Source organism: Mustela nivalis (assembly GCF_964662115.1).
Source record: "Mustela nivalis genome assembly, chromosome: 2".
Classification (NCBI taxonomy): Eukaryota; Metazoa; Chordata; class Mammalia; order Carnivora; family Mustelidae; genus Mustela; species Mustela nivalis.
Genome location: NC_139021.1, coordinates 58,369,345 through 58,396,758, shown reverse-complemented (window position 1 = coordinate 58,396,758; position 27,414 = coordinate 58,369,345). Strand labels below are relative to the sequence as shown.

The 27,414-nt window shown below is 38.4% G+C and overlaps 1 protein-coding gene and 1 long non-coding RNA gene across 14 annotated transcripts in view; one reads left to right on the top strand and one right to left on the bottom strand.

The window, feature by feature from the left end:
• Positions 1-11,696, top strand: part of LOC309859260 — a 268,946-nt gene extending 257,250 nt beyond the window's left edge. The window contains exon 2 of the long non-coding RNA XR_014308648.1: positions 10,838-11,696. This is a non-coding gene — a long non-coding RNA (uncharacterized lncRNA). The remainder of the gene's footprint in view (positions 1-10,837) is intronic.
• Positions 1-27,414, bottom strand: part of STAU2 (staufen double-stranded RNA binding protein 2) — a 324,564-nt gene extending 297,150 nt beyond the window's left edge. For 2 of the 13 annotated variants that reach the window (XM_082719851.1, XM_082719842.1), the window contains exons 1-2: positions 26,671-26,819; positions 17,735-17,800 (exon numbers count right to left, since the gene is read on the bottom strand). Coding sequence is in view for 7 of the 13 variants with exons in the window: in XM_082719846.1 (XP_082575972.1) it covers positions 27,328-27,381 (54 nt within the window). In the remaining 6 variants the exon portion in view is untranslated. Of the gene's footprint in view, positions 1-17,734; positions 17,801-26,001; positions 26,191-26,283; positions 26,304-26,670; positions 26,821-27,327 lie in introns of those variants that run through there. The other 11 variants (XM_082719841.1, XM_082719843.1, XM_082719848.1 and 8 more) reach the window with 10 other exon arrangements.

The following is a 27,414-nucleotide window of genomic DNA, read 5'->3' as shown; positions in this document are numbered from 1 at the left end:
ACATTTCTAACTCTCTGAACGTATGGAATATAATTACAACAAAGAGTTTTAGCATCCTCTGCTAATTCTACCATCTGTGCCAAATCTGTGTCCCTATGATTGATTATTTCCATTATGGGTCATGTTTTTAGGGTACTGTGCATATTTGGGCATCATTAACTGAATGACATGCACTATGAATCTGAACTTGCTGTATGCTGGTATTTCCCACTCCTAGATATCTTCCTGAACTTTATTCTAGGATGCAGTGAAGTGACCTGGAAATACTTTGTTTTCTTGCTTTTATAATTTGTGAATCAATTTCAGAGCAACATCTCCTCAACTAGGGGAATATGCCAAACTCCACACCTCAGTTCTCACACTGCCTGTGCCACATCCTGGTAAGTCTCTCAATACAGTAGGTTGGGGCGATTATAGGGCTCTCCTCATTTGTTTCTCACCATTCAGGGATCATTGATCATCACTGCTTCATAAGCAATGTCTTCAGAACTACTGTTTGGAGGGGCGTCTGGGTGGCTCAGTGGGTTAAAGCCTCTGCCTTCAGATCAGGTCATGGTCCAAGGTCCTGGGATGGAGCCTCGCATCGGGCTCTCTGCTCAGCGGGGAGACTGCTTCCTCCTCTCTCCCTCTCTCTGCCTATTTGTGATCTCTGTCTGTCAAATAAATTAATTAATTTTTTTAAAAAAACTACTATTTGGAGTACTCTGTTTTGCGAAGCAGGGGACTGTTTCATGATTATAAATATATAGTCTCTGTTACTACATCTGACTCAGATGCAGACCATCCTTGTACTTTTAGTCTATTTTTACCTTTATATTCCAAATAAGTTTCTTGACATCATATATTTGAGTATTACTTTTCTAGCCAATCTGAGTATCTTTACTTTTTAACTAGATTGGTTAGACCATTTATATTTCATTTAATTATCTAAAAGGGAAGATTTATATCCACTATTTTGCTATTTTTGTCCCAGCTCTTTTTTTAAACAATTTTTTAAAGGATTTCAATTTATTTGAGACCAAGATATACAAAGAGAGAGAGAACATGAGCAGGGGCAAAAACAGAGGGAGAGGGAGAAGCAGACTCTCCACTGAGCCAGGAGCCAGATGCAGGGGTCAATCCCAGGATGCCAGGATCGTGACCCAAGCAGAAAGGCAGATGCCCAACTACCTGAGCCACCCAGGTGCCCTGTCCCACCTCTTATTTATTCTTCTTTTCTTCTTTGCCTACAATCTTTTTTTTTTTAATTTTTATTTGTTTTTTATTAATTTTTAAATTTTTTTTATAAACATATAATATATTCTTATCCCCAGGGGTATAGGTCTGTGAATTGCCAGGTTTACACATTTCACAGCACTCACCATATCACATACCCTCCTCAATGTCCATAAACGCCATGACCCTCTCCTGACCCCCTTCCCCACAGCAACCCTCAGACTGTTTTGTGAAAACGAGTCATTACGGCTTGTCTCCCTCCCGATCCCATCTTCTTTCATTTTTTCTTTTCCTACCCCCCAAGCCCCCATGTTTCATCTCCTCTTCCTCATATCAGGGAGATCATATGATAGTTGTCTCTTTCTTTTTTTTTTTTTTTTTTTTTTTTTAAAGATTTTTTATTTATTTATTTGACAGAGAGAAATCACAGGTAGGTAGAGAGGCAGGCAGAGAGAGAGAGGAGGAAGCAGGCTCCCTGCCGAGCAGAGAGCCCGATGCGGGACTCGATCCCAGGACCCTGAGATCATGACCTGAGCCGAAGGCAGCGGCTTAACCACTGAGCCACCCAGGCGCCCCTAGTTGTCTCTTTCTGATTGACTTATTTCGCTAAGCATAATACCCTCTAGTTCCATCCACGTCATTGCAAATGGCAAGATTTCATTTCTTTTGATGGCTGTATAGTATTCCATTGTGTGTGTGTGTGTGTGTGTGTGTGTGTATCTCACATCTTCTTTCCATTCATCTGTTGATAGACATCTAGGTTCTTTCCATAGTTTGGCTATTGTGAACACTGCTGCTATAAACATTCGGGTGCATGTGCCCCTTCGGAGCACCACGTTTATATCTTTAGAGTATATACCCAGTAGTGCAATCACTGGGTCATAGGGTAGCTCTATTTTCAGCTTTTTGAGGAACCTCCACGCTGTTTTCCAGAGTGGTTGCACCAGCTTGCATTCCCACCAACAGTGCAGGAGGGTTCCCCTTTCTCCACATCCTCGCCAGCATCTGTCATTTCCTGACTTGTTAATTTTAGCCATTCTGACTAGTGTGAGATGGTATCTCATTGTGCTTTGCCTACATTCTTATGGATTGGTTAGTTCTTAATATTTAATTTCATCTCCCCCATAGACTTATAAGTTATTTTTCTTTTTTTTTTTTTATTAAGCATTTGCTCTAAATTATACAAAGCCTACACTCAAATAAATATTGTACCACTTTGTGTACAAGTATAGGCACCTAACGATACTGTATTTCCCTTTCTCCTGTACCATTCTATATGTTACTGACATTAGTCAATCTATTTCCACGAATGCTATAAGCCACCAATTCATTGCTATTATCTTTGCTTTAAAAATCTTTTGAAAAGTTTAAAAATGAAGAAAATATCTTTTATTTTTGACATCAGTCAAAATTTTATTATTGACATCAAAATTTATTTTTGACATCAGTCAAAATTTTATTATTGACATCAGTCAATCTATTTCCACGTATGCTGTAAGCCACCAATTCATTGTTATTATCTTTGCTTTAAATATCTCTTGAAAAGTTTAAAAATGAAGAAAATATTTTTTATATTTACCTCATATTTTATCATTTCTTCCACTCTTCATTCCTTTTCACAGATCCAAATTTCCACCTGTTAGTATTTTCCATTTGCCTAAATAACTTCCTTTAAGATTTCTTGCAGTACATGTCTGCTGAAAATAAATTCTCTGACTTTGCTTCTCAAAAGTTGTTTCCAGGGATGCCTGAGTGGCTCAGTTGGTTAAGTGTCTACCTTCAGCTCAGGTCATGATCCCAGAGTCCTGGGATTGAGTTCTCCCTCCTTGCTCAGCAGGGAGCCTGCTTCTCCCTCTGCCTTCTGCTCCCCCTGCTTCTATGCATGCTCTCTTCTCTCTCTCTCTCACAAATAAATACAATCTTAACCCCCCCCCCAAAAAAATAGTTGTTTCCATTGCAAATCATATACCTGGACAAGGGACTGAAATCCAGAAATACATAAAGAGCTCTTACATCTCAATAACAACATAAATCCCAATTTTAAAATGGGCAAGGAACTTGAATAGACATTTCTTCAAAGATGATACATAAATGACCAACAAGCATACGAAAAGATACTTAACATCACTAATCATCACAAAAATACAAATCAAAACCACAACGAAATACCACTTCACTGCATTAGAATGACAATTAACCAACAGAAAAAAAAGGGGGAAGAAACGAAAAAAGAAAAGAAGAGGAAAAGAAAAAAAGAAGTATTGGTGAGGCTGTGGTTCCATTTAAATTTCAGAATTATTTGGTCTAGTTTTGTCAAAAATGGCATTTGAATTTTGACAGGGATTGTACTGAATCTGCAGATTGCTTTGGGTGGTATGGACATTTAAATACCAGTTCTTCCAATCCATGAGCATGGTATTTATTTACATTTGTGTCCTCTTCTATTTCTTTCATGGTGTCTTAGTTTTCAATGTATAAATCTTAAACTCCTTGGTTAAATTTATTCTTAGGTACTTCATTTTTTTAATAAAATTATAAATTTTATAATTTTTATTAAAATTTATAATATTAATATAATTATATATAATATATAATAACATATATTTTATGTTTTATATATAACTATAATATTAATATAATATAATTATAATATAATATATAATATGCTTTCTTAATTACTCTTTCTGATAACTCATTATAGATACTCACAGACTTCTATATGTTGATTTTGTATCCCATTAATTTACTGAATTCATTTATTAGCTGTAACAGGTTTTGGTGAAGTCTTTCAGGTTTTCTATATATAGCATCATGTCATCTTAAGGTGGTGACAGTTTTACTTCTTCCTTTCAAATCTGGATGCCTTTTTATTTCTTTTTCCTACCGAGTGCTGTGGCTATGATTTCCAACACTATGTTTAACAAAAGTGGTAAGAGGGGCAACTTTTTCTCGTTCCTAATCTTAGAGGAAAAACTTTTAGCTGCTTGCCACTGAGTATGATGTTCACTGTGGGTTTACTATATATGGCCTTTGTTATGTTGAGGTACACTCCCTCTGCACCCACTTCACTGAGAGTATTTATCAAAAATATGTGTTGATATTTGTCAAATGCTTTTCCTCCATCTCTAAAGAAGATCATACAATTCTTATTACATTTTGTTAATGTGCTATATCATGTTGGTTGATTTGTGGATGTTGAACCATCCTTGCATCTCAAATAAATGTCACTTGTTCATGGTTTATTATCCTTTTAATGTACTACTGAATTTAGTTTCCTAATATTTTGTTAAGAATTTTTGCATCAATCAGAGAAAGTGGAACCCTACTACACTGTTGGTGGGAACGCAAGCTGGTGCAGCCCCTCTGGAAAAGTCTGGAGGTTCCTCATAATGTTGAAAATAGAGCTACCCTACGACTCAGCTATCACACTACTAGGTATTTACCCTAAAGATACAAATGGAGTGATCTGAAGGGGCATGTGCACCCCTATGTTTATAGCAGCAATGTCCACAATAGCCAAACTATGGAAAGAACCTAGATGTCCATCAACAAATGAATGGACAAAGAAGATGTGGTATATTTATACAATGGAATACTATGCAGCCATCAAAAGAAATGAAATCTTGCCATTTGCATCGATATGGATGGAACTAGAGGGTATTGTGCTGAGCAAAATAAGTCAATCAGAGAAAGACAATTATCATATGATCTCCCTGATAGAAGGAATTTGAGAAGCAGAGTTGGGGTGTTGGGGGTTAGGGAAGGAGAAAATTAAGTAATATGGGATCGGGAGGGAGACAAACCATAAGAGACACTTATCTCACAAAACAAACTGAGAGTTGCTGGGGGAAGGTGGATGTGGAGAGGGTGGCTGGGTTATGAACACTGGGGAGGGTATGTGATATGGTGAGTGATGTGAAGTGTGTAAGTCTGACAATTAACAGGCCTGTACCCTGGGGCAAATAATACATTACATGTTAACAAAAATAATTAATTAAAAAATAGATGCCCCCCCCAAAAAAGAATTTTTGCATCAATATTCATTAATGATACTGTCCTGTAGTTTTTTTTTTTTTTTTTTTTTTTTTAATTTTAGGTGCAGTCCTTGTCTGGTTTGCTACCAGGGTAATGCCAGCCTCATACAATGAGTTTGGAAGTATTCCCTCTTTATGATTTTGGAAGACTTTGAAAAAGATAGGTATTAAGTCTTTCTGAATGTTTGATAGAAATCACCAATGAACCTATCTGGTCTTGGACTTTTGCTTGTTGAGAGGTTTTTGATTACTTATCAATCTCCTTTGTAGTAACTGGTTCATTCATATTTTCTATTTCTTTGTGACTCTGTCCTAGATGACTGTATGTTCCTAGGCATTTATCCATTTCCTCTAGGTTGTACAATTTGTTAGCATATAATTCTTGGTGGTCTCCTATGATCCTTTGCACTGTGGTGTCAGTTGTACTTTCTCCTCTTTCAATTTCTGATTCTGATTATTAAAACTTTCACTGTTTTCTTGGCTAGTGTAACATAAAGTTTGTCAACTTTATCTTTTCAAAGAACCAGCTCTTAGCTTTATTTTTTTTTTATTGTTTCTCAGTCTCTGCTTCAATTATTTCTGCTCTGATCTCTATGATTTCTTTTCTGTTATTAATTTTGAGCTTCGTTTGTTCTTTTTTTCTATCTCCTTCAGGGTAAAGTCAGATTGTTGGGAGATTTTTCTTGTTTCTGGGGGTAGTCCTGTATTACTATAATATTCTCTCTTAGAATTGCTCTCATTGTATCCCAAAGATTTTGATATGCCAGAGTTCTTTTTTTATTTTTTTTAAAGATTTTATTTATTTATTTGACAGAGAGAGATCACAAGTAGGCAGAGAAGCAGGCAGAGAGAGAGGAAGGGAAGCAGGCCCCCTGCTGAGCAGAGAGCCCGATGTGGGATCCCAGGACCGAGTATCTCAGTATTTCTTTGCTATCTTCAATGACAAATATTTTGAGTTGCATGTCATTTAACCTCCCCATTTTCATGGTTTTTCAAGTTTTCTTCTTGTAATTGATTTCTAGTTTCATACCATTATGATCAGAAAAATCTACTCAACAGAATTTCAATCTTTTTTAATTTATTGAGGCTTAATTGGTGGCCTAACATGTTATCTACCCTAGACAATACACCGTGTGTACTTGAGAATAATGTATATTGTTGCTTTTGAATGGAATGTTCTGAATATATTAAGTCCATCTGGTATCATTTAAGGATGATGTTTCCTTATTAATTTTCTGTCTGGATGATCTTTCATTGATGGAAGTGGGGTATTAAACTCCCCTATTATTATTGTATTGCTATCAATTCCTCCATTTCGGTCAGTTAGTATTTGTTTTATATGTCTTGATGTTCCTATGTTGGATGCATACATATTTATTAAAGCCATGTCTTCTTGTTGGATTGACTCCTTTATCATTATGTAATGCCCTTCCTTGTCTACTGTTACAATTTTTATTTTGAAGTCTTTTTTGTTTGCAGAGTATAATAGCTTTCTTTTCTGTTTTCTTTTCTTTTTTTCTTTTTTAATAATCTCTACTCTCAACATGGGGCTTCACCTCATGACCCTGAGATCAAGACTCACATGCTCCACCAACTGAGCCAGCCAGGCACCCCTCCAGGTTTCTTTTCATTCCTGTTTGCATGGAATCGTTTTCTCCATCCCTTCATTTTTAGTCTGTGTATGTTCTTAAACCTGAAGTGAGATTCTCACAGACAGCATAGATAGGTTTTTTTGTTTTTTGTTTTAAATCCATTCAGCCACTGTGTCTTTTGATTGGAGAGTTTAGTCCATTTATAATTACAGTAATTATTTATAAGTACGTACTTATTTCCATTTTATTCATTGTTTTCTGGCTGTCTTCATAGTTCCTCTGGTCCTTTCTTCTTTTCTTCCCTTGTGGTTTGATGGCTTTCTTTAATATTATGTTCAGATTCCCTTTTTTGTGTATTTGTTGCAAATTTTTGCTTTATGGTTATCATGAGATTTATACATAACTTACATAACTTACCATACAGAATGGGCTGCTTTGAGTTGATAGCAATTACATTTGAGCACACTCCAAAACATACTTTCTTCAGCCCTGCCCTTATTTTTGATGTCACATTCTCCATCATTTTATGCAGTCCTTAACTATCATAGCTTTAGTTATCTTTACTATTTTTGACTTTTCTTAAGCTTCATACTTGCTTTTATAAGTGATTGATCCTTTTTTGGGGGGGGGGGGTAGGGACAGGTAAAAAGAGAAAGAGAGAATCTCAAGCAGGCTCCAAACCAAGCCTGATGTGGGCCTCAATCTCACAACCCTGAGAACATGACCTGAGCCAAAAGCAAGAGCAGGATGCTTAAATGACTGGGCCAGGCAGGTACTCCTGATCCCCTACTTTGAATATATATTTATATTTTCCAAGGAAATTTTTTTTAAGATATTTTTTATTTATTTGACAGAGAGAGAATAAGAGAGAGCGGTCATAAGTAGTCAGAGAGGCAGGCAGAGAGAGAGGAGAAAGCAGGCTCCCTGCTGAGCGGAGAGCCTGATGCGGGGCTCGATCCCAGGACCTGGGATCATGACCTGAACCAAAGACAGAGCCTTTAACCCACTGAGCCACCCAGGTGCCCCAAGATTTTTATTTTCATACATTTTGTTATTAATGCCATTTCTTTTCAGTTTACATTAAGTCCTTTTAAACATTTCTTATAAGGCTGGTTTAACAGTGATGAACTCTTTTAGCTTTTGATTATCTGAAAAACTCTTAATCTCTCCTTCAATTCTGAATAACCTTGCCAAGTGGAGAATTCTTGGAAGGTTTTTTCTATTCACCACTTTGAATATGTCATAACACTTGCTTCTGGCATGCAAAGTTTCTGCCAAAAACTCTGCTGATAGCCTTCTGAGGTTTCCCTTTCATGTAATAAGTTTTACCCTTTTAATTATAATGTATCTCGATGTGTACCTCTTTGGATTCATCTTATTTGGAATTCTCGGAGTTTCCTAGACCTGTATGTCTATTTCTTCCCCAGATTAGGAAAGCTTTCCACCATTACTTCTTCAGATAAGTTTTCTCCCCCCCCCTTTTTTTCTTTCTAGAACCCATATAAAATGAATGTTATCCCACCTGATGCTTTCCCAAGGATCCCTTAAATTATCTTCATTTTTTAAAAATTCTTTTTTTCTTTTCACTACTGAGTCTAATGAGTTTCATTGCTTTGTCATCAGCTAATCTTCAGCTCACTGATCCAATATTCAGCTCATTCAGTCTGCTGTTAAACCCATCTAGTGAAAGAGAGTGCTCTCTCTCTCTCAAATAAATTTTTAAAAGTCTTAAATATAAAAAGAATTAAATTTTTAAAAATTTTTAAAAAGCATATGCACATTGGCCTTTGTTTATCTTCATGAGAATTGTCAATTCAAGTCCTTTGCCCATTTTTCAGTTGGGCTGTTTGTAGTTTTGTTGTTGAGTTGTCAGGGTTTTCGTTCTTATATTTAGGTCATTGATCCATTTGGAGTTAACAGTTTCATGTGGTGTGAGGTAGGGATCCAAGTTTATCCTTTTGCATGTGGTATCTAGTTGTCCCAAAACTATTTGTTAAGTGATAATCTTTCCGGGCGCCTGGGTGGCTCAGTCAGTTAGGCGTCTGCCTTTGGCTCAGGTCATGATCCCAGGCTCCTGGGATGGAACCCCACATTGGGCTCCCTACTCAGCAGAAAGCCTGCTTCTCCCTCTCCCTCTTCCCCCTGCTTGTGATCCCTCTCTTGCTGTCTCTGTCAAATAAGTAAATAAAATCTTAAAAAGAAAATTACATTTTCTTATACTGAGTGGTCATGCCATTCTTGTCAAAGATCATTTGTAGATAGATAGATAGATAGATATAATATGTCCTATACAGTAATATAATTTTTATATTAGTTTATGTCTCTCCTCTGGTTTATATGTCTATCCTTATGTCAGTACCACACTGGTTTGACTACTGTAGCTTTATAATGTTTTGAAATGGGGAAATATGAGTCCTTCAGTTCTATTCATTTTCAAGAAGAGAGTTTTCGCTATTTGAGAGTTTCGCTATATGAATTTAAGAATCTGCTTTTCCACTTCTCCAAAAAGGTCACGAGAATTCTGATAAAGATCTCATTTAATCTCTGCCTTGTTTTACATAGTATTGTCAACTCAACAATATTAATTCTTCTAGTCTATAAATACAGAATGTGTTTCCATTTATTTGTCTTCTTTAATTTTTCTCAACAACATTTCATTGTTTTCAGTGTACAAATCTTTCAACTCCTTATGCTTCTGGACAATATTAAATGGAACAATTTTCTTAGTTTCCTTTTCGGACTGCTCACCACTGGTATAATGAAAAACAATTTTATTTTATGTGTTGGTCTGTAACTACAATTTCTGAATTTATATGTTAATTCTCGTGGATTATTTGGAGTTTTCTATATATGGGATCATGTTGTCTACAAATAGGAATAACTTTACTTCTGCCTTCCTAATTTGGATATTTTCTTTCCCTTGCCTAACTTCTCTGATTGTAAGTCCTACCACAATGTTGAATAGCTGTGTGAAAATAAGTCCCCTTCGGGCACCTGGATGGCTTAGTTGGTTAAGCATCTGCCTTTGGCTCATGTCATGATCCCAGGGTCCCAGGATTGAGCCCCACATCAAGTCTCTGCTCAGTGGGGAGTCTACTTCTGCTCCTCCCCCAGCTTGTGCTCTCTCACTCATTCTCTCAAATAAATAAAATCAAGAAAGAAAGAAGAAAGGAAAGTAAAAGAAAAGAAAATAGGCATGCTTGTCTTGTTCCTGACCATACGGAAAAGTTTTCATTTAGCTGTGGCTGTTTCATAAATCCCTTTATCATACTGAAGAATTCGCCTTCTCTTCCTAGTTCTAGAGTGTTTCTATTATAAACAGGTGTTATAGTTTGTCAAAAGTCTTCCATATTAACTGCTGATATTTGCTTGTTTCCCTTCATCCTATTAATGCAGTGTATTACACTGACTGATTTTCCTATGTTGAACTGCCCTGGCTTCCCACCTGGATAAATTCCACTTGGCCATGGTGTATTACCATTTAAATATACTGCTGGATTCCGGGGCACGTAAGTGGCTCAGTCATTAGGTGCCTGCCTTCGGCTCAGGTCATAATTCCAGGGTCCTGGGATCAAGCCCCGCATCAGGCTTCCTCCTCAGCGGGAAGCCTACCTTTCCCACTCTCACTCCTCCTGCTTGTGTTCTCTGTATTGCTGTCTCTCTCTCTGTCAAATAAATAAATAAAACCTTAATGAATAAATAAATAAACAAACTGTTGGATTCAGTGTGTTATTTGTGTTTGGTTAAGGATTTTTGCAGCTATACTCATAAGGACTATCAATCTGTAGTTTTTGTATTGTATCTCATGGTGTCTGGCTTTGGTTTCAGAGTAATGCTGGTCTCATGATGGAGTTAGGAAGTATTCTCTGTTGTATTATTTTTGGGAAGAGTCTGAGAGGAATTTGTGTTAATTCTTTTTATTTTTTTTTTTAAAGATTTTATTTATTTATTTGACAGAGAGAGATCACAAGTAGGCAGAGAGGCAAGGAGAGAGAGAGAGGAGGAAGCAGGCTCCCCGCTGAGCAGAGAGCCCGATGCGGGACTCAATCCCAGGACCCCGAGATCACGACCTGAGCCGAAGGCAGCGGCTTAACCCACTGAGCCACCCAGGTGCCCTAATTCTTTTAAATGTTTGGTAGAATTCACCAGTAATGGCATCTGGCCCTGGACTTTGTTTGGGAGGGATTTTTTATTTGTATTACTAATTGCATCTGTTTGGTTATAGATCAGTTCATATTTTCTATTGCTTCTTGAGTCAGTTTTGGTAATCTGTGTTTCTAGGAATTTGTCCATTTAATGCAGGCTATCTGATCTGCTGATACACAGTTGTTATAGTGTTCTCTTATAACCTTTTTTACTTAACATCAACAGCAGTATCTCCATATTCATTTCTGATTTTAATTATATGTCTTTGCTTTTTTTTTCCCCCTTTGTTGGTCTAGGTAAAGTCTGTCAATTTTGTTGATCCTCTCAAAGGACCAACTTTTAGTTTTGCTGATTCTCAATATTGTTTCCCATACTCTATTTCACTTATCTGCACTTTAATCATTATTTCCTTTCTTTGACTCACTTTGGGTTTAATTTGCTCCTTTTTTCCTAGTTTCCATAAGGTGAAAAATTGGATTTCAGTTCTTCTGAGTTCTTCTTTTTAAACATAGGTATTTACTGGGGCGCCTGGGTGGCTCGGTGGGTTAAGCCTCTGCCTTCGCTTCAGGTCGTGATCCCAGGGTTCTGGGATGGAGCCCCGCATCGGGCTCTCTACTCAGCAGGGAGCCTGCTTCTTCCTCTCTCTGCCTGCTTCTCTGCCTACTTGTGATCTCTGTCTGTCAAATAAATAAAATCTTTTAAAAAAAAATAGGTATTTACTACTATAAATTTCTCTCTGAGCACTGCTTTTGCTCTATCTCATTATGTCATGGTATGCTGTGTTTTCATTAGTCTGTAATTAATTTTTTTAAGATTTTATTTATTTATTTGACAGAGAGAGATCACAAATAGGAAGAGAGGCAGGAAGAGAGAGAGGAGGAAGCAGGCTCCCTGCTGAGCAGAGAGCCTTATGCAGGGCTCAATCCCAGGATCCTGAGATCATGACCTGAGCCAAAGGCAGTGGCTCAGCCCACTGAGCCACCCAGGCGCCCTGTAATTATTTTCTAATTTCCCCTGTGATTGCTTCTTTGACCCACTGATTATTTATGAGTGTATTGTTTAATTTCTACAAATTTGTGAGTTTTCCAGTATTCTTATTGACGTCCAGCTCCATTCCACTGTGACTGAAGATACTTTTATGATTTCAGTTATTTAAAATGTACTAAGCTTTTTGTGATCTAACAGATGGACTATCCTTTGTAGGATCTCATGTGCACTTGAAAAAAATGTGTATTCTGCTCTTACTGGGTGTTTTGTGTATGTCTATTAAGTCTAACTGGCTTATAATGCTGTTCAAGTCCTCTATTCCCTTACTGATCTGTCTAGACATTATATCCCTTACTCAAGTGAAACAAGCATTGCAATTTTTGAATGAATGATTAAAACCATAAATTTTATTATTGAATTCTCAATTGTGCTGCATTCCTCTAATGCTGACTTTATTCTGGTGCACAGTTAATTACCTGGGATCATTTGAAGCCTTCTGAGGACTCTTCCCAATGCCTCATGTATTACAAGGTCTTTAGACTCTGGATAATTTAGACACAAACTATTAATGCCTTGTATAAATTCTGGAAATTGATTTCTTACTCCTTTCCAATAGTTCATCCCCTGACTTTGAGTAGGCCTTGTCATGCATCTACAGATCAGAACTCAGCCAAAAACTCGAGAAGCACCTCCTACAGATCTCCAGAATGTTTTCATGCTTGAGTGTACTTTTTTACTTACCCATATACTCACCCCTTTTCCCTCAAGTCTCTTCTTTCTGGCAATCTGCCCTGTGATTCTAACCGTCTTGGCCTTCCCAAACACTTATCTTTGTTTCCTAATCTCAACAAAAGTGAGCTCTGTTTTAGATCCTCCTCCTTTCACTGCAGCCTATACACAACCTTTAGGCTCTACTGTAAACTGGTATAATAGAAGGGCTTACCTCATGTGTTTCCATTCCCTCAGGGATCAGTCTGATGCCACCTGCCATCCAATGTCTTAAAATCACTGTTTACATATTTGTACGTTCTAAGGTTGTTTTAAGGAGGAAGGGTAAATTATATTATAACAAATTACCCCCAACTTAGCATCTTAAAAAACAAGCATTTATTTTTTTCACACAGTTTCTGAGATTCAGCAATCAACCGGCAGCTTACTTGGGTGGCTCTGGCTCAGGATATCTCATGAGGTTGCAGTCAAGATGTTGATAGGCCAGAGTTTACAGTTGGAAACTTGACAAGGGCTGGAAGATCTGCTTCCAAGAAGACTCAGTCACACACTCTTGGCTATAGGCCTCAGTTCCTTGTTAGCTGTTGGCCTAAATTTCTCACCACATGGGTCTCTCTACAGAGCTATTCACAACATGGCAGCTAACTACTCTGAATGAGCAAGAGGTGGAGTGTGGAGAGGGGAGGGGAGCCCAAAGGGACAGAGAAGAAGCAAAAGCCACAATGTCTTTTATAACCTATCCTTGGAAATGATCCATCACTTCCACCACATTCTATTGGCTATGTGTGAGAGGATTATACAATGGTATAAATGTCAGGAAGCAGGGATCATTAGGGCCATCTTGGAAGTGGGCCACACAGAGGAAAAATCCTGTTAGGTCAACACAGCAGAAAGCCAAAGTCCTTCTTACATAGTTTAAACTCCTTATGTTATCTTTTTAAATCCTCAAACTATAGACTGCATCCTATGGCTTCAAGAGAGATTGGCAGATTGTAGATTTTACTCCACAGCCAGACTTGGGAGATAAAAATAACTAAGAGTAAGTAGCAGCAGCTTTTAAGAGAAAAGAATAGAGTTCTTCATGCCTATGGCAAGAAAGAGGAGAGTACTTATGGCAAACCTGGACTTGAAAAAACGTCCAAGTGCTTTTCATTGCCCCAACAACTACTCTACTCTAATGATTAACTTAAGTGTCTGCCATCCTTTCTCATCAATCTGCAGAGCCAGACAGCAATAACAACAGCAATACTAATAGCAATAGCAATAGCAATAGTGCCAGGGCCAATGTTAAGCATTTTGCCTCAGTTATTAGTTCAATTCACTCCTCACAATAAACCTGTGAGACAGGTATAACTATCTCTTAAATTCTAGGTCTTAGTTTCTTGATAATCCTACCCTAGCTTTATGCTTTACAGTGTATCTTGATACACCATTATTCTTCCTACATAACACCTCGCTCCCTCTTGTCCTATAGAGTTCTCCTACCCTTCTGACACTGAAACACTGTTTTGTCCTGCCTGTCCTCCCATTCCATTTGAGTCAGGTCTTAAAGATTTCTCTTAGCTCCCACGTTCCCAACAAATACTCTTTCAAAGAAACCATCAGACTACTGAAACTTCTGTTAATCCCCTCCTGCTGGTCTCTCCCAATGCTACAGCTGCCTAATACAGACTTCCTCTTAAACCAGGTAGAACACATGCCCTGTCAGGTCTGCCTCATCAACGAATCCCAAAAACTTTGTCTTATTTCAGTCATTCATTTAAAGATATTATTTCATGGCACACATGCCTTCTTAACTTATGTTTGCTACTGCTTAATGTTAAAATGGATTTCCTTTCCCTGGAAGTTTAAATTAATCACCAGGGAGAAAGGTCCACAATATACCAAGCTCCTACTTAATATAGTACCCTGGAAACATAGGTTCCCACTAGTTATTTGTTGAATAATGAATGCAAAATATAATGATTATAAATACTAGCTCAGAAAACTCTCAAGGGGGTATAATCCAAAAAATTTTATTTACAAATAAAAAGGAAAAGTTACCAGTAAACACATGTAAACAATTCACAAAAAGACAAAACACAAAAGAACAACAAAGAGAAGCAAATCATAAAAAGCAAATTAAAATATCATTTTGAAACACTGAAGATTTGTCTAATAAAATTATTCTAATAGATATAATTTTATATTTTTGGTATTTTAGCATCAAATATCTTTAAAATTTGCATACCCATTTGACCAGTGCTTCCATTTCTAATAATTACTTATAAGAAAATAATGGACAAAGGAACATAGTTATATGTAAAAAGAAAAAAAAGAAAAAAAATTACTGTGGCACTAACTATAATACAAAATCTGTGCAATAATAAGGGTTTGATTAAACAAATTTTAGTAATTCCAAACTACAAATTATCATTAAGTCACTTCAGAATATTATATAATCCCAATTCTTTAAAGTAACATATATTCACATAAAAATATAACTGCATAGAAAAAAATATCTAAAAGTATACACCCCAAAATGTTAGCAGTGATTATCTCTGTAAAAGAACAATGGAATTATTTCTGATTTTTTTTCCTTATCTCTACTACTTAATTTTTCTACATGAGTAGCACATGGACAGCACACATTTTTAAAAAGCTAAAGTAAAAATGAAAAGTACAATTTAAAGGTAGAAGTGCCATTTCTATTAATAGAACATGAAACATTTCCATGTTCCCTGATAATAATCATGTCAGACAGAATTAATAGCAAGTAAAATATTTCAACAGCCTTGTTTTTAAGTAGTTCTGGGAATACACATGGAAGACTCTATTAGTACTATTCAGGCATCTTAAAACAACAAACAAAAAGACCTCTCAAAAATATAGTACTAATCCAAATGACAGTGTTAAAAATCACACAGCAAAAACCTCAACTGCTTTAAGGTAAGTGTCATCTTCAATCACCTTTTAATGCCTTTTCACATTTATCTTGAAAGCCTACACTCTAATGGGAAAGCAGTCATCACAAAAATGATAAAACATCAATCATTCCTAAGTTTAAGAATTCAATGCGACTTTAAGTTTGGCTGTAAGAGAAAGTCTCTAGAACTTCTATTCCAAAATAGATTAATCTTTCCCCTCAGACTTGAACATCTCAGGGGATAAAACTTAGTTGATAATAAGATGGAATCCTGAGGTGAGTAACATGTATGTTACAAGCCAAGCATATATACCTGTAAGCATAGTGTACAATTTCTAGCCAAAGCACAGGGAACTATGTGTGGCCCTGCAGAATGCTGCCTAAAATTGTTTGTAAGGCCTCATTCAACATGACCAGTAGCACAGACAGTAACTCTTCATTAGGACTAATCTATAATTTTCAATGATGCTGATGGCATAAAATGAATATTCTTTCCACCTCTCTATGGTAGAATATGAAACAAATTATTCTGATTGCACCTGTATAATTAACAGCAGGTTATCCATACATTTAGCATCAACAAAAACCTACAACACAGTTTGCAAGTCACATCTCATAAAGCTCCCTCAATGGATCCAATGGGATTTGACTACAACTATGAAAGTACAAAAAGCACTAAGCATAGCACAGCTTTAAGATTCCTTTAAACTACATTTGTAATATCTTTGATGAAAGTAGTATTTATTGCACAAGAAAATTTTCTAGTACAGGGAGAAAATCAAAGAACAACTTTGCATAAGAAAGAGATTTTATGTTAATAGCATCTGATAAAGCAAGCATATGATACCTAAACTGACAAAACAATTGTGTGACTATTGTTGAAAAGAATGGAGATCTCCTTGCTTTAGTGACAACCTTAGCACCATCCATCCACTTACTCAGCAAATATATGAAAAACCATACACAACCAGAACTATTCTAGGACCTGGGAAGTTTAAAAAACAAAGTCACTACCTTTATGGAGCACATGGTCTAATAAGGAACAGAGATGTTAAGTAAACAATTACACAGTTGAATATAACTGGAAATGTCAGAATGTCATTAAGGGCAGGGTACTATGAGAGCAAATAGTAGGACTGGGAGTCAAGTGAGCCAACCACAGGAGAGGGAAAAAGAGGCCCAGGCAGAGGTAATCTATGCAAAGACCCTGCAGCTAGAATGACTTTGCCAATCCAGAAACTGAAATATTTAGATTGGAAGCATTTAGATTGTTTCCTGGGACTCTCTTAATTCTGAGATGTATAAAGACACCCAAGTTAAGAGATCAGTTGGGAACTGCTACATGGGTCTAGAACACAGACTAAGTATGAACTTAGGAGTCATTGGTTTAGAGATGGTGTATGATGCACAGTCACTAGAGTGTACTACGTAGGCAAGGTGAACTGAACAGGTAGGGCCAGGCGTGTATTACTTCCTCAAATCATGCACACACAAGAGTCATTACTCCTTACAATCACATTACTTACTTCTCTCTCAATTTATAAAATCTGAAATAAAACAAAGTATTTTCTAATATTATAATACAATGCCCTAGTTGTCCAGAAAGGATAAGATTAAATACATAAAGTTCTTGGAGAAACAGTAAGACCTAAGGAAAATACTTTTTTCAGTGAGTCTAAGACATTGTATGCTAAAGTTGATTTAGCAAGGCACTTCCTTCTAACCTTTTCCAGTGCCCTAGAAAAGAAACTTCTTTTAACACACTGATATAACTGCTTCACAAGATTTGTCACTAGAAATTCTTTTGGTCTGCAAAACTGCCACCTACTGAAACTAGATTACAATTGTAAACATGCTGAATACACCAAGTCCTGGAGGGATGTAACATCAAAAAGACCAGACATACCTTGTGCTCTCTGCATACTCAAAAGTTAACAACTTTCAGAACTATTACTATAATCCTTAAACAACCTGTCCTGCACAGTCTCCTAGGATGAATATATAATATGTAATCGCTCTGTTAAGCAGTGGTCAGCAACATGGTTACAGAAAAGCTGGGTTAACATGTTCCACAATGTATGGCCCAAGTACCATATTAAGTAGGACATGCCTTAACACAAACTCACCTGATTTATTTGAAGCATGTTAAAACAATATTGACCAAACTGCTGTATCCCTCACGGCTCCAAAAACTGGAAAATGAAAATGAAGAAATAAAGTTCAACTTAGTTGGTGATCTCAATGATTAGCACTTTAAATACATGTTGATCAAAGTCAAATATAAAACGGAGTAGACCTAGATCAACACAGAACTTCTATGATGATAAACGTGTTTTCTATTTGCACTGTTTAATCCGGTAGCCACTAGCCACAAAGGGCTATTCAACATCTGAAATGTGGCTAATGCAACCAAGAAAGTAAATCTTTACATTTTTTAAAACTTTTCTTTAATGTTAATTTAAATTTAAATAACCCTATGGGACTACTGGCTATCAGAGTGGACAGTGCAGATCTAGGTTGAAGAATGTCTCTTCGGGTTTTACAATTCTAAGACAATTCTAGTGAAATTGAAGCTATTAAAAATAATCTAAAAATTTCAGATTAATATTTAATATACAGTTCCCTTTCTCTAGTAAGGTTTTAAACAGTTTTGTTTCCAAACTCTATAAGCTAAATTAAGCCTACACATAACTCCTCTAGGTGGTATGGAAGAGTACATAGTTAAGATTACCCAGCTGGATTTTATTCCTGTTTGTGGTTTTGTTTATCATCACTATAAAAAGAGCACACATAAAAAATTTCACATGAAATTTTCAGAAAAAGAAATCACTGTCCTGATACATCCCATTGTATATTTGGATTTGTTTCCTTCTAGTTCAGATCTCCCCACCATGGCTGTATTTCTTTTCACGTGGTAAATCTCCTCTACACTTAATTTAAAAACAGATACCAAATAAAGGGAGAAAACCCAAATCTATAAATGAACAAATAAATCATGGATTCTTTTTTTTTTTTTTTAAGATTTTATTCATTTATTTGACAGGCAGAGATCACAGTAGGCAGAGAGGCAGGCAGAGAGCAAGGAGGAAGCAGGCTTCCTGCTGAGCAGGGAGCCTGATGTGGGGCTTGATCGCAAGACCCTGGGATCATGACCTGAGCCGAAGGCAGGATTATCTCTAATCCTTAATTTTCTGATATTGGTATATTAATATAGCATCTTCTTATGTTGTTGACAAGTTATATGTTTTTCCATCCTTTGCTTTCAATCTGCCTATGTCCTTAGATTGAAAGTGGGGGGGCGCCTGGGTGGCTCAGTGGGTTAAAGCCTCTGCCTTCCGCTCAGGTCATAATCCCAGCGTCTTGGGATGGAGGCCCGCATTGGGCTCTCTGCTCCACGGGGAGCCTGCTTCCTCCTCTCTCTCTCTCTCTCTCTGCCTGCTTCTCTGTCTACTTGTGATCTCTGTCAAGTAAATAAATAAAATCTTTTAAAAAAATAATAAATAAAAACTAAAATTAAAATTAAAAATAAAAAGTAAGTAAATAAGGGGTGCCTGGGTGGCTCGGTGGGTTAGGCCTCTGCCTTTGGCTCAGGTCATGATCCCAGGGTCCTGGGATCGAGCCCCGCATTGGGTTCTCTGCTTTGCAGGGAGCCCGCTTCCTCCTCTCTCTCTGCCTGCCTCTCTGCCTACTTGTGATCTCTGTCAGAAAAATAAAGAAAAAAATCTTAAAAAAAAAAAAAAGTAAGTAAATAGGGGCGCCTGGGTGGCTCAGTGGGTTAAGCCTCTGCCTTCAGCTCATGATCTCAGGGTCCTGGGATTGAGCCCCACATCAGGCTCTGCTCAGCAGGGGGCCTGCTTCCTCCTTTCTCTCTCTCTGCCTGCCTCTCTGCCTACTTATGATCTCTCTCTGTGTGTCCAATAAATAAATAAAATCTTAAAAAAAAAAAATGTGGGGCGCCTGGGTGGCTCAGTGGTTTGGGCTGCTGCCTTCGGCTCGGATCATGATCTCAGGGTCCTGGGATCGAGCCCCACATCGGGCTCTCTGCTCCGCAGGAAGCCTGCTTCCCTCTTTCTCTCTCTCTCTCTCTGCCTGCCTCTCTGCCTACTTGTGATCTCTGTCTGTCAAATAAATATATAAAATCTTAAAAAAAAAAAAATGTAAGTAAGTAAATAAATAAATAAAATATTTTATGTGGGTGCCTGGCTGGCATAGTCAGTAAAGCATGCAACTCTCAATCTTGGGATTGTGAGTAAAGCTCCACACTGGACACAGAGCCTACTAAAAAAATAAGATAAAGAAAAATAAATTATGTATAGATTCCCCCAAAAAATTATCTAAATAGCAACACCACAGTCTCGATAGGCAGCAAAAGAGCTAAATCCAACCACTTGGGTAGAAAATTTTATGCTATGAAACTTTAATATTAAACTTTCTTTTAGAAGCAGAGATTCTTAATACACAGACACATACACACACACAGAGATTCACATACATATACACATATGGCTACCACTTTCTCAAGATGACAAATGAATCAATTCAAAATGAACCGGAAACTTTTCCATATATATTTTATATTTTTTATTTATATTATTTTATACTCATATTTGTATTTTATATATTTTAATATAAAATATAAAATATATTTATATATTTCATTTTATATATTTTCTTTTTTATTTATATTTTATTATATTATATATTTATATTATATATATTTCATTTTTATATATTTGTTTTATTTATATATTTATTTGTATTTTATAGGTTTTATATATTAAATATTTTATATAAAATTATATGTGAATATATTATATATTATATGAAATATGTCCTATATCTTATAACAGAAATATATATATATATATCACCATCTATAACAATTTTATATTTTGCAAAAGAATCGTATGCTATAGAAATGGCACAAGGCCTGAGGATCACTTAATTTGAATCTTAGTCCAAGCTCTTCAGGAGATTACCTTTCGAGCCTTGGTAAATTACTCTGTGTGTCTTTGAGTCCTCTTTCTTTCTTTCTTAATAAGTCTGTGAAAAGTAAACTAAGATCATTGTGGGAGGCAGCCTCTAGCAAATAGAATACAACAGAAATAATGAGATACCACTCACAATACTGGGTTTCAGAAAGATCACAACTTCCATCTTGGGTGTTTCATGCTCTCATTCTCTCCCCTGTTTGCTCTGAAGGAAACTAGCTGCCATATTGTGTGGTGCCCTTTGGACAGGCCCACATGGCTAAGAACTAAGAGAGGCCTTTGGCCAATAGCCCAAAAGAAAGTGAGGCCTTCAATCCAATACCCCCCAAGCAAATGAATCTTGCCAAGAGCTGTATGATTGAGCTTGGAAGCAAATCTTCCCCCAGTCAAACTCTCAGATGAGAACACAGTCCCAGTAATAGCTTACTGCAAACCCAAAAAAGACCTTGATCCACAAGCACCAGATAAGCTGCACCCCTTTTTCTAACCCACAGAAACTGAGATAATAAATGTTTAAGCCTTTACTTTCTGGGATAGTTTGTTATACAACAATAAATAAGACATTCCCATTCACTCTAAATTTCTATAATCCTATGGTGCTTTAGGCATTAATTAACATATCTATGTGGGTCAAAAAAATTAATTCCCTATTTAACATAAGCAAATGAGTTACATTAGAACTTGTAAATGATAAATTATGAAACTTAAACATTTACATTTTACTCAAAAGATGAAATCACTAAAGTGTAGGAGTAGTCAAATGGTACTAAAATATACTAGCTATAACTAAAAATACATACTCAACCAATATTCATTTTTTTAACTGAAAAACATTCATTTGGAAGTTAAAATGTGAATAAACTACTAAAAGCATCTCCGTGACTTAGTATCCCTTACTTTCTAGAATTTAACATTATTTAGTAAGCACTCACAAAATCTGAAAAGTCCTATTTTGTATCAATTAATGTAAGCCTCTAAATATAACAAATGCTTATCTACAGACTTGTGTTTCTTCAACTTTAGAGTTTTTTGGGTTTAATTCCAACGTAAGTAACATACAGCATTATATTAGTTTCAAGCATACAATACAGTAGTCCAGCAATTCTATACATCACTCAGTGCTCATAAGTGTTCTCTTAATCCTCTTCACTACTTCATCCACCCACCCCCTTGTTTTCTACAGGTAAGAGTCTGTTTTTTGGTTTGTCTCTTTTTTCTTCCTTTGTTCAACTGTTTTGGTTCTTAAATTCCACGTATGAGTGAAATCATACAGTATCTGTCTTTCTCTGACTGGCTTATTTCACTTAGCACTGTATTCTCTAGATTCATCCATGTTATTGCAAATGGCAAGATTTTGTTCATGGTTGAATAATAGTCCACTGTATAAATATACCACATCTTCTTTATCAATTCATCTGTTGATAGACCCTTAGATTGCTTCCATAATTTGGCCATTTTAAGTAACACTGCAATAAATATACAGGTGTTCTTCAATATCAGAATCTGTAACACTAGTGGCTGATTCCAAGAAGTAAGCACAGTAAGATACAAGAGTACATTTTTTAAAGTTCTAATCTTCCAGTATACAAAAGGTAGTTGTAAGAAGAAATAAAAATAAAAGCACCTATTTGATTAAAATTGACCATACAACTTTATTCTGTAAGCATCTCTTTTACAATTATAAAGATCTGTATAAATTAAAACATGAAAGAATGTCTATAATAGCACTCTGTGAGGTAACTGGACAATCTTCTGAAGTTCCTCCTTTTTTACCAACAAATTTTATTACATTTACATCAATACAAAAATTATAATTTGCAACCACACTATGGACAATTCAGAATGCCCAGTAGCATGTCTTTAACACCTCCTTTCTCCTTTATAGACATGCCAGATCTACTGTCCTAAATTTAAAACAACTTGATAAAATATCAATAAAATGCAGAACAGTTTTGTACTGCCCATGATATCATAAAATCCACCTCTCCTTCTTCTGTCAAAAAAGTTTCCAGCTATAGTTCTTATAGTTCTTATAGTTCAATTACAGCTAAGTACTTTTAGAGAAACCTATTCACATGCTGAAAAATGCCCTACAGTGATATCCAGTCAGGCACATTAGAACAGGCAGTTCCAGATTCTAAGCTACTAAATGAAAACAGGCAGGGCAGTTTATGGAGAGAGGGCACTACTAACTGTAACAGATTTGTTGCTCATGAAGAACTGGAGGTCCAACGTGTATCTAAAATGTACTGCTAACATAATTTGCTGCATTTATTATTACATTTTGCTCAGCTGGTAAGTTGAAAGCTGTACAAAATTCAATCTATAAAATCCTCAACAATTAAACACTGCTTCATAAATTGGCATTATTAATTTGTCTATAAATTTTTATATCAGCACCCATCCCACAACTGACAGGTAATCCTCACTTAAATGTCTTGTTTGACAATATAAAAATCAAAAACATTTACTACCACCATTCTTAGGCTCCAAAATACCATAAAACTAAATATCAGCTTAAAAATTCTTACTCTAAAAAATTCATGGGGTCCTTAAAAAGCATTAAAAAATGGATTTTGGGGGGCACCTGGTTGGCTCAGTGGGTTAAGCCTCTGCCTTTGGCTCAGGTCATGGTCTCAGGGTCCAGGGATGGAGCCCCGCATAAGGCTCTCTGCTCAGCAGGGAGCCTGCTTCCCCACCCCCCTTTCTCTGCCTACCTCTCTGCATACTTGTGATCTCTCTCTCTCTGTCAAATAAATAAATAAATAACCTTTTTTAAAAAATTGATTTTTTAAATTCTTATTTCCTTTTAAAAGTATGACTCAAAAAACTTTTACATAAGAAATCAAAATAATTTAGTATAAATTTTAATTATCTCCTAAGAGCCTATGAAAGATTCTAAGCATATAGAAATCTCACCACCAGCCAAGAAAAAAAGAAAACTTAACATTTATTAGACGCTAATGTTATATATAACATCCTATATTTTGCCATTCTTACATTAATTCATTTAATACTCATCACCTTGGGATGTAGGTGTTATATCCACTTTTCTAGAAGTTGCATTACATCCCCATAGTCCACTGCTAGGATTAAAACCTAGTATGGTCTGGTTGAAGTAATCATCTCTTTATTATACATTAAATTCATAAAGACTTCACTTCTTAAAAATTTTCCTGTCACAAAGGTCTTGACCTCTAGGACAACGTAAAGATAAGCCTCCTATATAGAACTCTGGGGATTTATTTAAAATCAAATGGTTATATATACATCAATATAAATTATAACTATTATGGATTCTAGACACGCATTTATATTTTCTTGAGTACCTATAGGAGGCACAAATACATCTAATTTGATACACAATACACATAATTTGATCATACTACACATGCCTCCAACTATTCTAATATTAACACAATTCAATTTTGCAGTATCTAGATTTTTCTCTCTTTACTATCTGTACACATGACACCCAGAACTCAAAGTGAATAAAAGGAGAGCATAATAGTAAAGAACTACAAAGAAAAAACCCTAACATATTAACCAATTATATCTTCCAGAATCTGATCCCAAACAGAAAAATCACTCAGCTCACTTTATTGTTGATACACTAAAAATTTGATGATCATCTTAGATATTTTTTATATTCTTTGCTGAAAACCAAACCAACCCACTCTTTCCTAGAACTTCATTCCAGGCAAGCCAAGTAAACTAAAATATAAAATGTATATGGCTTTCCATGCTGATTAAAAATAAAGAGACATAGGGGAGCCTGGGTGGCTCAGTGGGTTAAGCCGCTGCCTTCGGCTCAGGTCATGATCTCAGGGCCCTGGGATCAAGTCCCCCATCCTGCTCTCTGCTCAGCAGGGAGCCTGCTCCTCGCGCGCTCTCTCTCTCTCTGCCTGCCTCTCTGCCTGCTTGTGATCTCTGTCTGTCAAATAAATAAATAAAATCTTTAAAAAAAATAGAATAAAGAGACATAATAATGTAACTTACCCTCAAGTGGTCCAGGAAAAAAATACTATGTACATGTGACTGACAAAGATCTAGTGATAAGTGGGTAAAATGGTAACAGGTGAATCTGAATAAAGATTACAGGAGTTTCTTTGTATTATTCTTATTCTTGCTACTATTCTATAAGCTTGAAATTATTTCCAAATAAAAAGCCATACTTAAAAATTATATGCCATTCTATTTGTAGTTACCAATACATATTCTGATTATACAACATTTTTACACATACAAACTGGATTTCTGGGGAAAAATTCAGTGATTTGCTAGGAAATATGCACTATATACTATCAACTAATAATCACTTGGGAATAAATTTCAAACTACACTACTATGTAATGAAATGTGGCAATGGTGACTTGAACTGACATCACAGAAGGGGAAAAAAAACCCCAGTAGACACACCACATAGTTTGGTATAAATGCCTCACAAAGTTAATACAGGCCTACTGCAAAATGCAGCAAATCTACAATTCAAGTGATATATGAGATCTCTGGTTTGCAGTAAAATATAAACAAACTAAAAAATTAACACTTGCCATATTACAAAACAACTGAGAATGCAGGGTGTCTGAGTTTTGATTGTTTCATTAACCAAGATTTTTTCCCCCACTGCAGTTCAATTCACAATATAATTGAATCATCTTCAGAAAGGACTAGGAAAGAAATACCCTTCCGGAGAAATGTTGCAATCTTCTCTCCTACAAGGTTACTATTATCCTGCCTTCCCATCACAATTTTGAATTCAAGTGTTCACCACGGTTTCTTAAAATGTAAGGATGCATCAGAAGAGAAGCAATGGTCAGCAAAAGTTCACCAAAATTGTGAAATTAAACATTAAAAATATGGGTTTTCAGCTAACAGTAATATACCTTTAAAGGATCATCTCTATCGTTTCTGCAGGAACCACCCACTTTAAAATCCTTTCGTACATTCCCTTAATTGAACGGCCCATCTCTACACCAGTAGTAGTTCTTAACCTTCTGGGGGAGGGAGGCGGCGGGTCACGCCGAGTACAGACCCTTTCCCCAGAAAATTGTTCACAAATGCAAAATTCTGTACATATTTCCTGGAACTTCCAGAACCCCCGAAGCCATTATCCCCGCCCCCCCCTCCCTAAGAATCCCAGTTCAGCGTCTCCTCGATTGCCTCTGCAGAACACTCCCCTCACCACAATCCCGGCTCTCCCCGGGAGGGACTGGAGGCGCTGCCCTCACACAGCGGATTCTGTAACTGATCTTCGTCTCTCCTCCCAACTCCCTTCACCTCGGCAAGGTCACTAACTGCCAACTACCCCTTTAAGCCGAGCCATCACGGTAGTAGTTCCTACGAGCCACAGCAGAACTTGCCTGTCATAGGATATATTTTGTCCCCTCGGCCCCACCTACCTTCCCCATTTCGGCGAGTTACGTCTTCACCACTTGCCCATTCTACAGAAATAGCCACCAGCACCACCCCCCGGCGCGCCCCTGGCCCGCCGCGCCTCCCGCGCCCCCAGGGCCATTTCCCGCAGACCCTCCAAGGGCCTCGGCTCCATCTCTTCCCCTTCCCTCCCCCCTCCCCCCCGCGGGGACCCACCTTCGGGCCCTCCCCCTCCCTCCCTCCCACACCGCCGCTTCACCCACCGTCCCCTCTTCGGGCTGTTCCCACCGGGGCCCCCAAAATCCCACCTTCCAGCGTCCTCCGTCCGATGCCTGTCTCCCCCACCCCCCCCCCCAACCCCGGGATTCCATTTACGCCGGCCTCCAAGCCTTCCTCCCGGCTCCTCCCCTCCGGACACCTGTGTCGTCCCACCCCTCCACACACGCCCCCCCCCAAATTCATTCGCCCCGTCCCCGGCTCCTCAGCACCCCCACCGTCATCCTCCCCTCCCCCTCCCGCCAGGAGAGAGCCCGAGGAGGGAGGGAAAGCGCGGGGGAGGGGAGGCCGCTAAGGGGCCGCTCTTCTCGGGGTTCGCCGCGCTCAGCGGACCTGCAAGACTCCCCAGCGCCCTCTGTCTCCTCCGCCAGCGGGGCGGAAGTGGAGGCCTCCCAGACGCCCCCAACGAGGGTATTTACCTTCTTGCCAGGGACACTTTGCAGACGGCTCCAACATTGGCAAGCACTACAGAGAACTGACCCCGCTCGGCCGCCGCCGCCGCCGCCGGCTTCCACCCCTCGGGCTCCCCGCCCCCCGCCTCCGCCCGCCTTCCCTGCGCTCCCGCCGCGCCCTCCCGGGCTCGCGCCGCGCGCCCCCGCCTGCGCAGCCGCTCCCGCGCCCCAGTCAGCCCGGCGCGCGCGCGCACGCGCGCTCCCGGCCCTCCGCGGACCCGGGCCGCGCGCCCCGCGCCGACCCTAGCTCCGTTCCTCCTCCTGCCCGCCGGCGGCCGAGCGCGGCCATTGTTTGCGGCGCCGCTCCCGCCCCCTGGCGGCCGTCCGGCCCCCCGCAGCAGCGACCGCCGCGGGCGCTGCGTACTGGCGCCGGCACAGTGGGCCCCGGGGCGAGGGCCGTTCTCTGAGGCCTAAGGAACGAGAGCGAGAGAATGCAGGGGGAGCGCGCCCCGTCCGCAGTCTCCTGGTCCTCCGTTCGGCTCCCCGGCCTGGTCCCCACCCCCTCCGCTGCAAAGGGTGGGCCTGAGGCAGCTCCTTCCACACCTGCACTCGGCAACTGCCTCCACCGCCCAGCTGACCTTCTCTTTCTAGACGCCGCTACGCGCCCAGATTTTCTGCCCGTACCTTCCCCAGGCTCTCTGGCTGCCCCCCTCTGCTCTGCTGGGGACACGCGACCATCCCGCGTCTGCTCCGGCCGCCGCTGTGCAATGC